This window comes from Octopus bimaculoides, chromosome 1 (genome assembly GCF_046866305.1).
Source record: "Octopus bimaculoides isolate indiv1 chromosome 1, ASM4686630v1, whole genome shotgun sequence".
NCBI lineage: Eukaryota > Metazoa > Mollusca > Cephalopoda > Octopoda > Octopodidae > Octopus > Octopus bimaculoides.
In genome coordinates, this window is record NC_142928.1 from 113970158 (window position 1) to 113987657 (window position 17500).

Here is a 17500-nt window from a genome sequence, read left to right on the forward strand (position 1 = left end):
GCATTCCCATCCAAAGAAGTTAGGGGGTGAGGGTGGAGGCAGATGTAAAAACCCAACAGATAAGAGAGAAAATAAAACAAGGCAGATGCTAAAAACCCTCCTCACAATCTGCAGCTGGACAAATTTAAATCAGACAACCTAAATATGAATAGGAATGGTGATGTTATGCCTCCATTCATCTTCCCACATGGCCTCAGACTCAACACAGATACAACATGGAGGTCTACATCATGGTAGTGCTACACTGGGTCAAGAGGCTGCAGGCAGACCCTGTGTCTGGCAACAGGACTCTGCTCCATGCCACACAAGCAGGAGAACCTAGTCATGGCTGTCAAACAATTCCTTGTGATACCTAAGATGAACTGAAGGCAAGCATTATGGTAGTTTTATGTGTAGATCACAGGTCTTTGAAGTGAGTGAAAATACTATATCTTTATTTACAATGTCTTCGATCGTAAGTTATAACAAATATTGTTTCTTAATTAAAAGCTATAATGATAATCTCGTTACTTATAACTTAATTATAAGTATTTATCACTAAGCATAACTCTTAGTTTAGGCTGCATAAATGTTATGATGTATACATACCAAGACGCTGAACGTGCGTTCATACATACATGTATGTTGAAGATATGGATTATATTTTTTTTACTGTTATACATAAAAAAATACAGTTTCATTAATATACAGAAATAAATTCAACAAGTTGAAAGAAACGAGAAGTAAAAGGAATTAAATTTCTATATTAATTTATTATATACATTTTTTGGCATTTATAGAACATTTAGAAATAAAGTCATTTCGTCGTAGAGAATTACGACTTAAATTTTATACTAACTAATCTTTCATTCTAGCTATAAGAGTTCACAACAATTCAATATTGTCGGATTTGAGTATTGAACATGGCATATAAATTAGCCAATACTCGAAAGGGTGAGTGTCGTGGATTTGAGTGGCCGTCCAACGATTACTGGAGAGTTTGCCGAAAATCAGGGTTTATATAACTGTTCATACGTGAATCCACGTGAAAGACTTCTTCAACAAAGTTCAGAATTCGTATATGGACAGTAATTTTCAACCAATGAGAAATCCATAATTTTTCATGTTCGGGCAAACGAACTTACGTTCTCTCTCCACCTCTTATGAGTTTGCTACAGTAGCATGCGTCACAAGGAGACTGTCCAAAAAAGTTGCAGGAGATTCCGAAGTCATCTGAAGGCTGTGGGTGAAGCCGATGGAGCTTTTATTGAATAAATTTACTCTTTAGTATTTCAAGATATTTTTATGTAATTTTGGTAAAAATTTCTTTTAAAATGAGATATCAGTGTCATTTTCATTTTTGTGTGATTTATGTTCTGAAAATAATTTACCCAATCAAATTCAAATGCTTATTTGTCAAATTAAATTATGTTAAATCATATATTACATACACCACCACAATGTTATTCCAGTGTTGATCACAACGGAGACGGGAAACTGAGTAATTGTGATGTTTTTGCAGCTTTAATAAAAAAATGTGTGTGTGTGTGTGTGTGTATATATATATATATATATATATATATATATATATATATATATATATAAACATACATACAGGGTGCGATGGGTAAATTGTCGTCATTTTATACTTTTAACTTAGTGCGCATTGTTTGTTCTTGATTTTGTTGACTACACAGTATAGTCGGCAACAAAAGGACTCTCTCTCAGAGTGAAAGGTAGATTGTATGATGCTTGGTAGTGAGACATGGGCTCTGAATGCAGAGGACATGCATAGACTGGAGAGGAATGATGGTAGTGTGCTCCACTGGATGTGCATGCAACATCAGTGTGCATGTACAACAAAGTGCAAATGTGTTGAGAGAAAAGTTGGACATAAGAGGAATCGAATGCAACATTCAAGGGAGAAGACTATGTTGGTTTGGACATGTGATGGCTATGGATGACGACAGCTGTATAAAGAAGTGTCAATCACTGAGAGTTGATGACTCTTATCGAAGAGGGAGACCCACGAAGACATGGGATGAAGTGGTGAAGATCAATCTCAGGATGTTGAGCCTCGCAGAGGAAATGACAATGGACTGAGATGTTTGGAAATATGAGGTTCTTGAGAAGACCTGCCCATGTCAGTGAAACTGAGTTCTAGAAGCACTCTGTGTTCCACCCACACACAAGAATAAAGTTGTTTACACACCCACTCCAACAAACCAAACTTCATCTCTTCTCCCCAAACTGCTTCTCTTCTCTCCCTCACATTTCTTCTTTCATGCACTATGATTACGTAAGGCAACAGATTTAAACTTTTTTCTGTTACAGACATGTTAACTACTGATTCCTACCAAGTTTCTAAAGCTAATTTCAGATCTGATATCTAAATTTCTCTACCCTGTCCAGATTTTGTGTAACCGAGAACCCCAACTTTTAATTTTTTTCTCACCTGCTTCTATTACAAAAGCTTTCTTAGCCATTTTTCCATGCTATGTTTTATGTTAACCCATACTGAAATGATTAGTGAACAGGGATGTTTTACCTCCTTTTTCTGGTTTAATACTGACAGCTGAATTCTGTTAGTGAGTAACCACTCCTGTGCCCAACCAAACATATTAGTATTTTTTTGTTACCATCAAAAACCAACTTCCTGTTCTTAAGTGAAACTTTGATGTTTCCTCTTCCTTTGTTGCTTGTTGGATGATAAGCGCTCCTTCTGCAGGAACTGACAATACAACAATAATTGACTTGAAATTAACTTGGTATCTGTTTTCCATAACTGAGATCTGTTGGTGGAAGCGCTCACCATGCTCATCATTCATAGCCCCAATGTTAGCTGGGAAGAAGTCAAGATGAGAGTGTAAAAAATACATTTTCAAAGACATGTTGCATCCCATTTTTCAAAAGATTTAAGCATGTTTTGTATGACTTCATGATAGTTTTCAGCTTTGTGGCTCCCACAAATATTTTTGACAACTTCAACAAAAGATGTTCATACTCCTAGTTCATTCTCATTTAGATTAAATGGAAATGATGAGTCATGGATAATACTCCAGATCTGTGGTTCATTGAAAAATCCAACTTCTAGCTTAGCATCTGTCAATATCCCTTTCAATTTATCCTTTAAATATTGGAAACCACTACCTTGATGATCTATACCTTCATGAAATTTTTCATTAGGCCAAGTTTAATGTGAAGTGGTGGAAGATGTACTTTCTGAGTATCAATAGTGCTGGGTGTTTCACATTTTGTTTACCAACATGTTCAGTTCTAGATGGCCAATCATGCTTTTTGTAGTGGTTCTTGTCATCTCTGCTGTTCCATAGACACAAAAAGCACATATGCTTTGTGTAGTCCAACTGTAATCCAAGAAGTAATAATACAACTTTAAGATTGCCACAGAGGTTACATATGTTGTCCTTATATTTGATGAGTCTTAGCAGCAGTTCCATTGATGCATAAGTTCCAGTAGCATGTGCTACTGGTAATGAAGGTTTTTCATTGCTGTTGTGCAGTAATACAGCTTTATGGCTAGCTTTACTAGAGTCAATGAACAGTCTCCATTTTTTTGGATCATATTGAAAGTCAACCCTTTCCATCAGGCCTCTGATATCGTGGCATGAACAAGTGCATTCCTCTTGTAAGTAAAATGATGAAAACTGCAGATGGTAAGAGTGGAAATGGCAAACTTTGGTTTTTGACTGGAGAAAATTCCATTCTTGAAGCAACTCTACTTTTGGTAATTCCTAATCGTGCACTAAGTCATTTAACACCTACTTGATTTAACAAATGTGGGGAACTAGTTGCATCTGGAACATATACGTCATCTTTCCCTATTTCTATATTACTAGCAGAATCTTGAGATGAATTGCTGTCTTGAACAACCATTCTACTTGACTGTCATGTAGTGACTGATCAATGGGCCATTACTATTCTCTTGACTCAGTGTTGCTAACTTGGGATAAATTCTATTGATCAAAATCATTAGAATTTGTATGTAGTTGGCAAGCAAAAATTGCTTTAACCTTGAAAAGCAAGTTTCATACTACTGGCATTAAGACAATTAAAACCAAAATCTGTAATGTGGTAGGAAATTTTACTAAGTGTAAAATGCAAAGCATTTTACACAAAATCTGGACATGATAGAAAAAATCTAAATATAGATTTGAAATCAGCATACCAAAATTAGCTAAGAACATCTATTTGATCTTCTGTAACAAAAGCTTTGTTGCCTAGTGTTATCTCTCATTCCCCAATTCTGTCCTTACTGCCCTATTCACTGTATGATTACTATCCCATAATCCCCCACCCTCTCTATATACCCAGATTCTTACCAGTCACTACATTCACCACTCCCATCTTCACTCCCTACTCACACGTCTTTGGCAATAACTTGCCACTTATATTATGACTTCTGTACCTTGAGGTATGCCCTAGCACTTGCCACCATCTATCTCTTTCTTCCTTTACTCTAGCATCCCATTTATGTTCTGATCCCTGTTCCTTGTGAGTATGCCCTGGTACTTAGCCACCATCTCTCTCCTGCTCTCTCTTGCACTCTTGCTGTTTTCCACTCTCTCTCTCTTTCTCTTCCCTCTGTCTGAGTAACCATGCATCTCCTTTACAGCAGCACACCTGTTTCTGTCCTCATTCTTGATCTCTCTCTCTCACTGTGTAACCATGTGCCTTCTCTACAGCAAGATACCTGTTTCTGCCTCTTTGTCACACTTTAACCTTTCATCATCTGACACAAGATCACTTCCTCCAATGACTCCTCTCCTCTCAAAGTTCTTTGTCTTGCAAGTTACTTGGTGACCCTGCCAGTGCTGGTTCTATATAAAAAGTATCCAGTCTACACTGTAAAGTGGTTGGTGTTTGGAAGGGCATCCAGTTATAAAAACCATGCCAAAACTGACCTTGTCATTGCTGGTGCCATGTAAAAAGTACTCAGTTCACTTTGGTAGGTGATTGGTGTTTGGAAGGGCATCCAACTGTAAAAACGTTGTCGAAACAGACACAGATGTTTGGTGCAGTCTTGTGCCTGGCTAGCTCCTGTCAAACCATGCAACCCATGCCAGCATGGAAGGCAGACATTAAATGATGATGACCTTTTTTCAGCTTCTGTCTACCAGTTCCATTCACAAGGCTTTAGTTGGCTTGAGGCTATAGTAGAAGACACTTGCCCAAGGTGCCATGTAGTTGGGAAGCAAACTTTTTACCACATAACCTTTCAAAAATTTCTTTTTCCTTTTTACCAAAAAGACTTCTCCCAACATTTTTAGGTGTGTAGTGCATAGAAAATTGGCTAAGTTTGGTCCAGATTGGTGGGGTAAAAAAAGGTCATAAATGTTCAAATGTTTTTTTTTTCATAAAGGCTGTGGTGAAAGAAATTTTGAAAATCAAAATGGAGAAGAATCTAACTTACATGGGCATCCTGATCAGGAACTCCCACCATTTATAACCATTTTTAATAATCCAATAACATTGTATTGAAATGGTATCTCAGGATTTATTTAGTTCTATACCAACTACAAATATGCAAAGCTCAAGTGCCTGTGGTTTGTACTTTTGGATTTAGCTTGGTCTGAAAATACCACGAAATTTATTTTTTGTTACATGTAACAATATTTCAAAAAATGTGAAAAATAGTTTCATTTTTAAGAACCTGACAAAAATAGGCCACAGCTATACCATGGACACTATTAATTTGTGTAATTTGAAAATGATTATCACCTTAGTTTCAAAGATATGACATCACAAATATGGTTAATTATTTGTTTAGGCCACTTAAGCAAAATTTCATTCAATTTACTGACCATTCAAATGGTCATATCTCTTAAAATATTCATTCAGATTTCATAAATGAGGTGTCAAAATGTTTCTTTTTGGATGCTCTCCAAGATAACATACAGTAGAAATTACATTTAAATATTTTCAAAAATTCATAGTGATGCCTATTAACAGTTCAGTTTCTTCATTTACTCTGCATATTGTGAGAATATTTAAAAAATAAAAGGTACAATCCTCATCATCATCATCATCATCATCGTTTAACGTCCGCTTTCCATGCTAGCATGGGTTGGACGATTTGACTGAGGACTGGTGAAACCGGATGGCAACACCAGGCTCCAGTCTGATTTGGCAGAGTTTCTACAGCTGGATGCCCTTCCTAACGCCAACCACTCAGAGAGTGTAGTGGGTGCTTTTACGTGTCACCCGCACGAAAACGGCCACGCTCGAAATGGTGTCTTTTATGTGCCACCCGCACAAGCCAGTCCAGGGGCACTGGCAACGATCTCGCTCGAAAATCCTACAGGAGCCAGTCAGGCGGTACTGGCAACGGCCACGCTCAAAATGGTGCATCTCATGTGCCAACCGCACAAGAACCAGTCCAGGGGCACTGGCAACGATCTTACTTGGCTTGCCGGGTCTTCTCACGCACAGCCCATTTCCAAAGGTCTCGGTCCGTAGTCATCGCCTCGGTGAGGCCCAATGTACGAAGGTCTTGCCTCACCACCTCAGCCCAGGTCTTCCTGGGCCTACCTCTTCCACGGGTTCCCTCAACTGTTAGGGTGTGGCACTTTTTCACGCAGCTATCCTCCTCCATTCTCACCACATGTCCATACCAGCGCAATCGTCTCTCTTGCACGCCACAACTGATGCTTCTAATGTTCAGCTTTTCTCTCAAGATACTTACACTCTGACGGGTATTCACATTGACATTACACATCCAACGGAGCATACTGGCTTCATTCCTTGCGAGCTTACGTATGTCCTCAGCAGTTACAGCCCATGTTTCACTGCCATGTAGCATGGTTGTTCGTACGCATGCGTCATACAGTCTGCCTTTTACTCTGAGTGAGAGTCCCTTTGTCGCCAGCAGGGGTAAGAGCTCTCTAAACTTTGCCCAGGCTATTCTTATTCTAGCAGCTACACTTTCAGCGCACCCACCCCCACTACTAACTTGGTCGCCCAGATAGCGGAAGCTATCGACTACCTCTAGTTTTTCACCCTGGAATGAGATAGAAGTTGTTTCCTGTTTGTTTGCAGTCTTTATTGCACCTGAACATCTGCCACAAACAAAAACTAACTTGCTAGTTAACCTGCCTTTGATGTTGCTGCACCTCTTATGTGTCCATAGCTTGCACCGGGTACATCTTATAGAGTTACTACCTACTCCTTTTCTACATACTGAGCAGGGCCATCTACCTGAAGGGGTTTGTGTTTTATCTACCTTCCTACTTATTAGGATTTTGGTTTTAGCTAGGTTGACTCTAAGGCCCTTCAATTCTAGACCTTGCTTCCACACCTGAAACTTCTCCTCTAGTTCTGATAGTGACTCCGCAATTAGGGCAAGGTCATCAGCATAGAGGAGCTCCCAGGGGCAACCTGTCTTGAACTCCTCTGTGATTGCCTGGAGGACTATGGTAAATAATAGGGGGCTGAGGACGGAACCTTGGTGGACCCCTACCTCTACCCGGAATTCATTGCTGTACTCATTTCCAACCCTCACCTTACTGGCAGCATCTCTGTACATGGCTCGCACAGCTCTCACTAACCATTCTTCTATCCCAAGTTTCCTCATTGACCACCAGATAAGGGATCGGGGGACCCTATTCTTCTGAATCACAAAAATTCTTCTGAATATAAAAATTTCATAAGCTATCCACTTAGCCATTTTGTAATAGTTTAAAACAAACACTCTGTACTGTAATTACTAAACATTGAATATCATATGATAATGAACATTGATGCTTCTCTTTAAATCAGTAACTACATTTGTCTATTCTTGTAATTGTAGTTGAATACACCGAAAGTGAAGAAAATGGCTGATATATTAAGAGCATCAAACAGTATCTATCATCAATCTTTTCAAAATATGTTTATGGATGTTACTGCCGGTAGGTGGTTTTAGTAATTTCTTTCTCTCTATATGTATTACTCTTTATATTTACATTTTTCTATCTAATTCTATCTCTTTGAATTTAAATCCTTTGAATAATTTTTAATTTCCACTGTCTCATTGTGTATGTTGGTTAGTCAATTAGTTCAGCTGTCTGTCCATGGAAAACCTTTTTAGTGGTAAAGTCTACATAAATTTGATTACTATAAAAATGGCGATACAAAAGTCAAATGTATTTCATATACTGATGATGAGACAGTGACAGTGTAGAAATGTTGATTGTGGATCTAGGAAATTTGTTGGTACAGAAAAATTTCAGAAAATGTATACAGAAACTTGAAATCATTAATAAAAAGTACAATAGAGGAACATAGTTTTGTTTTTAACACAAAACACATACACACATGTGCATACATACGCGTGCACAAGCACACTCAAACATACACACTCAATTTAAGTGAAGAAAAGAGAAGTCAAATTGATGTTACAATCCTTTCTATAAACAAACAGTTTATTCCATACCAAATATAAAGTTCTGCACTACATACAATGCTGTTTATTACATACCACATATAAAGTTATGCACTACATGCAAAATACATAACATATGATTTCTTTTGGATTAATTGACTAAGTCTTATCTTATATATGATAAACTAGTTGGTTTGTTGATGAAGGATTATATATATTTCATCTACTTGCATGCTGTTAACACACTCATAAAGTGATATTATTCCTGCATCACCTCATTTCATAAGTTGATTATATTTTAAATCAGAATGTTAGGAAGGGCATCCAGCAGTAGAAACCATAGCAGACATAGAACCTGGCATAAAGGAGGTCACGAATAAGAGACTAAAAAACTTTTGAATTGGCAGCAAATCGGCGCAGATTAAGGAGGTGGCCAGAAGATCGATAACTGACATATATTCCCAGAGACCGAAACTTAGTAAAAGCATGAGTAAAAGCTGCAGCAAAGTACAAAGAAAGAGATTTGGTGTAGGAATGTCACCCTGCTTGACACCATTCTCTACAGGAATGGGTCCATCTATAGTTACCACACAATGTTCTTGCTCCTTTTCCTTTATAGTGAGGAAGAATAATTGCATCCTTCCAATCCCTATATATATGTATGTATGTATGTATGTATATATATATATATATATATATATGCGAGTAAAAATAAATACAAAAAAGGTGTTTTTTTTGTATGATTGTGTATAGAGGAATATATTATTTTGTTTAAAAGAGTTCCAACACTGTCTGTTTTTTATGTTTTATTTATATTCCTGCAGAACCAACGTGGGGTATAGAATATGGAATATACAATATATAATATAAAATAAAATAAAATAAAAATGGATGGCACCATGAAATAAAGTATTGAATGTAGATGAAATAATGAGTGTTCAATATAAAGGATCAAATATATAAATATAAATATATAAAGGCGACTCGAGTTTCAGGGCTATTTCCCTTCGTCATGTATATATGTATATATATATGTGTGTGTGTGTGTATGTATGTATGTATGTATGTATATATATATATATATATATATATATATATATATATATATATATATATATATACATATATGTATTTATATATATTTTTTTATACCAAAAATTAGGCAAAAATATAGTAACTGTTAACAAACTTAGCAAAATACTCACAATTGAGTTTTTGTTTATATATCAACTTTAAAGAGAGTTCAAAACTGATCCATTGAAAATACTTTATTATAATAATAATAATAATAATAATGAAAATGAACTATGAACATTTCGATGCAATATCCAGATCGATTTGTGCATATTATAAAATATTATAAAATATGGGATACTACATCTCATCGGGGCCTTATTATTATTATTATTAGTAATATGCAGACAATAAAAATAGAAAACATTCAAATACAATTTTCATAGTTGACCTATGAAAACATGCAAAGCAGGATGAAAAGACATGAGATGATATACAACTGTTCATCTTAAAGGTGTTGAGATCAAGCAAATGATTCAAATTAATTCAAAAATAACGATGGTATACTATGAAGTTCAGTTATTAACCAATTCGGGACGCTGTAGATTTCAAAAAAGAACGTTGGAGTAATAAACATCAAAATAAATACAAAATTCATACCGAAGAAAAAGACATTTAGATATTAAAGAAAACATTTAAAATACAAAATCCTGGTCAAGTAGAAGTATACCTAAAAAAATAATTCTCTTATATAATATACTCAATAAACAACTTAAGTAAACATAATTTAAAATAGTCTTATATTAATTTAGTATTTATAAGTAAAAAGCCTCAAAAGGTAATTCAAGTCGACCAGGTTATAGGGAATAAATAAATTATCTACATTAAAGCACATTCAAAATTATAGCTAACAAGTTACAAAAGAAAAAATCTAATTAGCTAAGTGATAAAGTTAAATATACCGAAGAAATGATACCTCCTGTCGGCCTTGACACAATTACTGTGTCCTTAAGTTTGCGAGGGGGAGACAAGCTCCTCCACCCAGCCTAGCCAGCATTCAGGGACATGTTTCTGAGTCTTTGCTCATCATCAGCCTGAAGTAGCTTGCCAATTCTCTTTATTACGATAATAAAATATCATACATAGATGGGACAATACAGGACACTACAAACATTTAAGAATTGTCATTTAGTGAGTCTTTTTAGCTTTTTTTTTTTAAAAAAATATACGTTTAAAAATATATATATTTAAAAATTTTTCTACAAAACTTGGAATATTTTCAATGGTTTACACCTAATTCCAGGGTACACCAGTCTACACCTTTGTATTTTTTCAGGAAAGTTTTAAGTAGGGCCGCTCACTCGCAACTTCCTTCCTACTTCCTTCCATCTTTCCTCATATACTCTTCTAGACAGGTGTCTTCTCTCCAGCCCTATCTTGCTTTTCAGGTGGTACCTGAAATAGTATAGCATTCCAGGGCCGGAGATGAAGGTTCTTGTCTTCATACCTTGCATTCGAGTTCTCCATGCACACTCTTTCATAACTGCGACTGTACATAGAAAACAAGCCTCACCTTCCTTAGGTAGTCCGGCGGGCGGTGCATTCTTAATCACAGACTCAGCCGATAGCTGTACTCTTCCTAGGTGCGACAGCACGTGTTCGACGTAAATTGTCATCTCCGAAAGATGGGTGCACTGAACAAGAGCGTGCAGGATGGTTTCCTTCTCCTGCCCGCATCTTGGACATTCGGGTGGCACTGAAATCCCGTGCCTGGACAATTTCTCGTGGACAGGTAAAGCATTCCTGAAACACTGCCAATTCAGGGATCTTTGGTAATTATCCAAATACCCCGCCCTGAAAGTGTTCCGAAACAGGTTGGATAGCTGGTTCTCATCGAGCCCCAGTGTCTCTCCTAGCACGTCGTCACTTTTAAACTCTACCAACCCTTTGTAAAACGCAGAGGTGGTATTCCCGCTGCCGGCCTTACCCGCCTTGTGGATTAGCTCAAGTGCCTGCCGGCATTCCTTTTGCCATTCAGTCGATTTCTGTCTTTTAATTAAACCGGGTTTAAATCCCTCTAGAGAGGCTGGTCGTGGAAAGAATTCCTCGGCGAGCAAATTCCACACCTGACCACCGTCCAGGTAAGACCAGAGATGCCTTAGTCTCAGTGCATATTTGCACATCAACAACCACGGCATCCCTAGGCCACCCTTTAACGGTTCCTGACAGCACACGGAGCGCCTCACAAGCGGCTTTCCCCTCCACAAAAAGCGGAAGAGAATCCGAACCAGCTTGTTTAGCCACAAATCAGGGCAGGGGACGACGGTGAGGCGGTAGGTGATAACTGACGCAATAAACGTCTGCACCACCTCCGCCCTTCCTTTCAGGGACAGCGCCCTTCCAGACCAAGTCCGGGATAGCGCTTCTACCCTGTTCGTCACCTCGCTCCAATTTTTCTCCGTCTGGGAGTCCGGACCAAACCAAACTCCGAGCAACTTAACAGGGCCATCCGTCCAGTGTCCAACAACACTGGACGTTATCGGCTTGCTGCTCCAGGTGCCGAGCCGCAAACCTACAGACTTGTCCATGTTAACTTTTGCCCCTGCCACCGTCTCGTATCTTCTGATTGCCTCTGCTACGCGAGGTAGCTGAGTCATCTTGGATACGGTGATGGTGACGTCATCCGCATACGCCGAAACACCTTTACCACATCTGATTTCATTAGTGGTGCTTCCCAACTTCTCCAACCTCCGCAGCAATGGCTCGAGAGACAGAACATACAGAAGCGGAGACAGGGGGCACCCTTGACGGACTGAACGCCTGATCTCGAACGGCTCCGACAGGTAACCGTTCACCTGAACCGTGGATTTGATGCCACCATAAATGGCCTTGATCCAACCGCGGAAATCCGGGCCTAGCCCAGCCGCCTCAAGGACTGCCGCCAGGTACCGATGATCAACCCTATCGAAGGCCTTACTTTGGTCTAAATGGACCAATGCCCCACCTTTACCGGAAACTTTCCCCACCCTGTCTAAGGTGTAGCGTAAGAGATGAAGATTGTCCTGGATCGACCTGCCAGGAATGGCACAAGTTTGCGCCCTCCCGACAAGCTTATCCGCGACAGCCGTCAACCTTTTTGCTAGCACCTTGGCCAAAATCTTTAACTCTACATTCAGTAGAGTTATGGGCCTGAAATTACTAATATGGTCCCCCTTGCTCGGGTCTTTTCTGACCAGCGTTACCACTCCCCGACTCACAGAGCAGGGAATTCTCCCATTCTGTTGCCAGTTCGTGTACACGCCAGCCAGCAAGTGTCCGAACAAGTCCGGCATTGTACTATAAAACTCGTAGGGCAGACCATCCAGTCCCGGCGACCTGTCCCGCGCGCTCTCTGCCAGTACCTCTTTGACCTCCGCAGCTGTGATCGGCCCTTCACAACGCCCCACCTCGCTTGCTGAGAGTCGCGGTCCGTCAGCCAGGACATCCCTTAAGGGCTCCCCATGGTCCAACGTCTCGTTCGTCCCAAACAACCGTGCGAAATGCTGATGAAAGGCCTTCTGCATCTCCTCCTGTCCTTCGATCCGGCGCCCCTGTTCGTCAATTAAAGACTGCACAGAAGCATTTCTGCCTCTCCGACTCTCCACATGACGGGCCCATCCGGCAACATTAATACCTTCTCTGCCTACCGCGCGTAACTTAGCCCTGACTCTACTACCTTCGTGTTTGGCTTGGAGGTGACGGAATAATACCGACCTCGCCGCCAACACTCTGGATGCAGAGCCTGATACTATGGCCTCCTCTAATTCCTTAGTTAGATTCCCTTCTACTCTTGCTCTCTCTAAACTTAGCTCTTTACTAAATCTAAGAGACTCTAAACGTATGGCTCTTTTGAGGGCGCACCACCATCTGTTATTAACGATGGCTCCGCATAATGCCCTCTGCACTAATTCCTTCACCCGAGCACGGAAGACTTTACTAGTCAAAATAGACTTGTTCATCTTCCAGTACCCGGGTCCCTGTCTATGACACTTAGCTAACTGCATCCTACATGTCACAAATTTGTGATCCGTGTAGGAAGTACAGTGAAATTGTGGACAACTAACTATATCCCTATCACTGTCTTTTATAATCACCCTATCTAAGTAAGACCTCTGTGAACCGTCGTTATTAGACCACGTCCACTGTGGAACGAACGGTTCATCCAGTCTATAGCGGTCTACTAGTTTATAGCTTGCTAGTAGCCTTTTTAGGCCAGGGCTTTCCCTTCTATTGATTGAGCCACCACTATCCACTTGCGCGTTGAGAATAGCGTTGAAGTCTCCTGTTAAAACTAAAGTTTTCGACGTCGCTAGGAAATTTTCCAAATCTCGAAAAAAAACCGTTTGTCTATTTTCTTGCGGAGCATATAGTGCTACCAACCTGAAAGACTGCTTATTCGCGTGTGTCACATCCAGAACGACCAGCCTACCTTCTGGGTCTAGAAAGACTGCACTTACCTGTACATCCAAGCTTTTTTTGAACAGTACCACAACGCCCCCACTCCCTCCTTGACTCGGAGAAATAACTTTCTCGTAATCATTAAGAAGAGGTGAGAACGCCTGTGGGCCGTTCAGCTTGGACTCAGTCACAACACATATATCTATCTTTCGCGACCTGAGGTCGTTTAGGAGGCATGTCTGCTTCCATTTGGACCCCAGGCCACGAACATTTATACACCCTATCTTAACTTCCATGAAAAAAGTGTTTACATTACCTTTGCAGGAGGGGTTTCACGACTTGCATCGTTCCCTCCTCCGGTATCTTCTATGACTGGTGTAGCTGTTGGTTTTAAAATAATTTTTTCTTTCACGACATGCTGACTCACATCAAAAATATCGTCAGCATATCTCCGTTTGAATTGTTCGTAGTGTTCGGCACTTATCCTCGCCAACCGTATGTGCGGCGGTTTACCTTCAATCGGTCCCATTATCGTATAGTTTTTTTTTGTTATTAGTTCGTGTAATACTTCGTTTTTGATGGTGTACGAAACAATTCTTTCTTGCGGGGGTTTAGGAGCGGGTTTCAATTTGGGAGTGAACGAGGGTATTTTTTCTTGTATGTTTTGCGTTTTTTCTTTTTTTCTTGTAGGGGGAGGGGAGTCTGGGCCAATGGGTTTTTTCCTTTTGTTTTTGGCAACTTCAAACTCCGCTTCTTCCTTACTTTTTCCTTTTTCTATTACGACTTCCGGTGTTTTCGTTTTTCCTTGTTTGTCATCTTTTTTAAGTTCAGTTTTCTCCGGTATTTCTTTCTCCCTTTGGGGAGGGACTTCTTTTTTTTGGTTCGGTTTTTTTATTTTTACACATTCGGAGCGCACGTGGCCCTTTTCTCCACATTTAAAACATCTGGGCCTCCGTCCCTCCACCGACACTCTTGCACTGAGACCTTCCCCTATAAATATCCTGTCTGGTCTGGTCTCGAGGGTATCGTTTGACGCTAGAACTATAAGCTCTAGCGCCTGCCCCTTCCAATTGAGTGCGTTCCTTCTTCTCATTGTGAGTACTTCCACTTGATCCTCCACGTCGTAAATTAAAGCTTCTACCAACCAGTTTACGTCATACCCGGGTGGAATGTCTTCTATTGTGATTTTCGCAGTTCTCCGACCCAGGTATGTGGGTAAGAGCATTACCTCTTCGGTTTTCAACGTTTGTGTTGATACTACTTTCGCAATTTCTGCGGATTCGAATTGGGCCTCTACTGTAGCATTTCGAGGCCCTCTACCGACATATTTTATTTTTTCCCACACAGGGGCAAGACACTTTTCAATTGCATCCGTTTTCATCATCATGATGCGCCTTTCTTTGCAATTGTACACTTTGTAGATAACGGTTCTTACCGCCAACTCTTGGATAGTTTCCTTTGGCGGTATTAACCTTGTTATGTCGTCTGTTTTCCTTATTAGGTTTCTGTACTTGTACCACTGTTCGGGTATCACCTCCATTGCTTCAAATTGTCCGCCTACGGCGGAAGAAAAACTGCTGGCCTTTTTCTCTTCCTTGGTTACTTCTGGGTCTACTTGAAATACTTGTGTATTATTGAAACAAATTTCTTCTTGTAAAAGAGGAAAGTCCTCATCACACAGTAGAAAGGTCATTTCGTTATCCATATTGAAAAAGTTTTCGTTTTACACGATGGTAGTTTGCTATCTCTCTAAAAGAGAGCAGCAAAAAAGAAAATTTTTGCCCCGCAGGGCGCAATTCCACAGGAACAACAGTTGAAACTTGACAAAATTCACACCAAACAGCAACAAAAAGGACGGAAACAACTCACTAAACTAGGCAGAAGCAATTCAAATCAATACGACGAGCCGGAAGTAGCTTGCCAGCTGGATAGAGAAGCCTGTTTCGCCTTCGCAAACTTATGTAAATCATAGTGAAGTTTAATCACTGATCAGCAAAATTAGAAATATAATATTTCTAAATCTCTCAGAGAGATTTAAGCAGTAGTGGAGCGATAAAGTTGTAGTATATTGTCAACTTAATGTGACAATCCCAATAAGGGAACACACTACTGCCGTTTAGCCACAGGAAGCGGTCCAGCTTCCTAGGGCTAAACGGCAGTAGTGTGTTCCCTTATTGGGATTGTCACATTAAGTTGACAATATACTACAACTTTATCGCTCCACTACTGCTTAAATCTCTCTGAGAGATTTAGAAATATTATATTTCTAAAATATATATATATATATATATATATATATATATAAATATACACACACACACACACACACATATATATATATACATACATATATATATACATCCATATATACATATATATAAAAACCCACTTCAAGATCAACATACATGATATGTAAACTTGATATCTAAGGATAATTATTTTCAAAATTATATAATATAATAATTCTACAATATACATGAATTTAAGGTATCCTCTATGGGTAATCAAATGAATTCGAAGCAGATTACACATTATAACATAGCTAAATAGTATATGGGATTGTTAATAGGGGCATCTAAACTACTTAGTCTATGCCATTAAACCTGTGACAACATTGTAACCACTAAAATTATTTTATTAAAAAAAATTTTCCTATAATCAAGAAGTGATCAATAATGGATAATTAATCAATATACATAAAAGATAATAGGTTATAAGATGCAAAAAATGTTGAATAGAAATACACTCAATTAGCACCCAAATAGTCTAATCTCAATACACCAAAAATTTACATATATACACATACACACACTCATATATATATATATATATATATATATATATACACACACACACATACACATATGCTAAAATATACACTTACAAGTACTTACATATACACATACATACACACATATAAACAAATACATACATATACACATACATACATAAGCACATATACACACACACACATATATATGTATATGTATGTATATGTGTATATGTATGTGTGTATGTATGTATATGTATATATGTATATATATGTGTATATATATATGTATGTATGTGTGTATGTATACACACATACAAAACATTACACACACACATATATACACATACATATATATATATATATATATATATATATATATATATATATATATATACATATATACATATAAGTATATATACACATATACACACATACATATACATACACATACCCATATACATATATACACACATACACACATACATGCACATATATACACACATTTTTCCACATATACCCATGCATATGTATATACACTTGCACATGTATATGAACGGATGTACGAATAATAGAGCAATAGCAGAACTAAAAATACTAAAACCCAGGCCCTAATACCCGATCATAACAAAATTAAGCTATAGGAGAAAATAAACAATGAAATTATCTAAACCAAAAATAAGTATGTTTGCGAACATGAACACATCTGAACCCATTATATGTTAGTTTATTAATTAGTTTATGCTTTGAAAATAGAATAAAAAACAACTCAAGATTGCAGAAGTTGCAATACCTCCTACCCTTATTGTAAGGGAAACTTCTCCCAATAATAGACCATTCTAACGAAAAGTTCTTATTTTGTTCTTTTAATCCCCAAATAAACCTACTAAGACTAGTACTAGCTATTTTACTCCTATCTC

At 38.5% G+C, this 17500-nt stretch overlaps 1 protein-coding gene across 1 annotated transcript in view; it reads left to right on the forward strand.

Moving 5' to 3' along the window:
• LOC106876453 (dynein beta chain, ciliary) overlaps positions 1–17500 on the forward strand; it is an 855334-nt gene that overhangs the window by 126601 nt on the left and 711233 nt on the right. The window contains exon 6 of the mRNA XM_089350837.1: positions 7787–7886. Within this exon, the coding sequence (XP_089206963.1) occupies positions 7787–7886 (100 nt within the window). The remainder of the gene's footprint in view (positions 1–7786; positions 7887–17500) is intronic.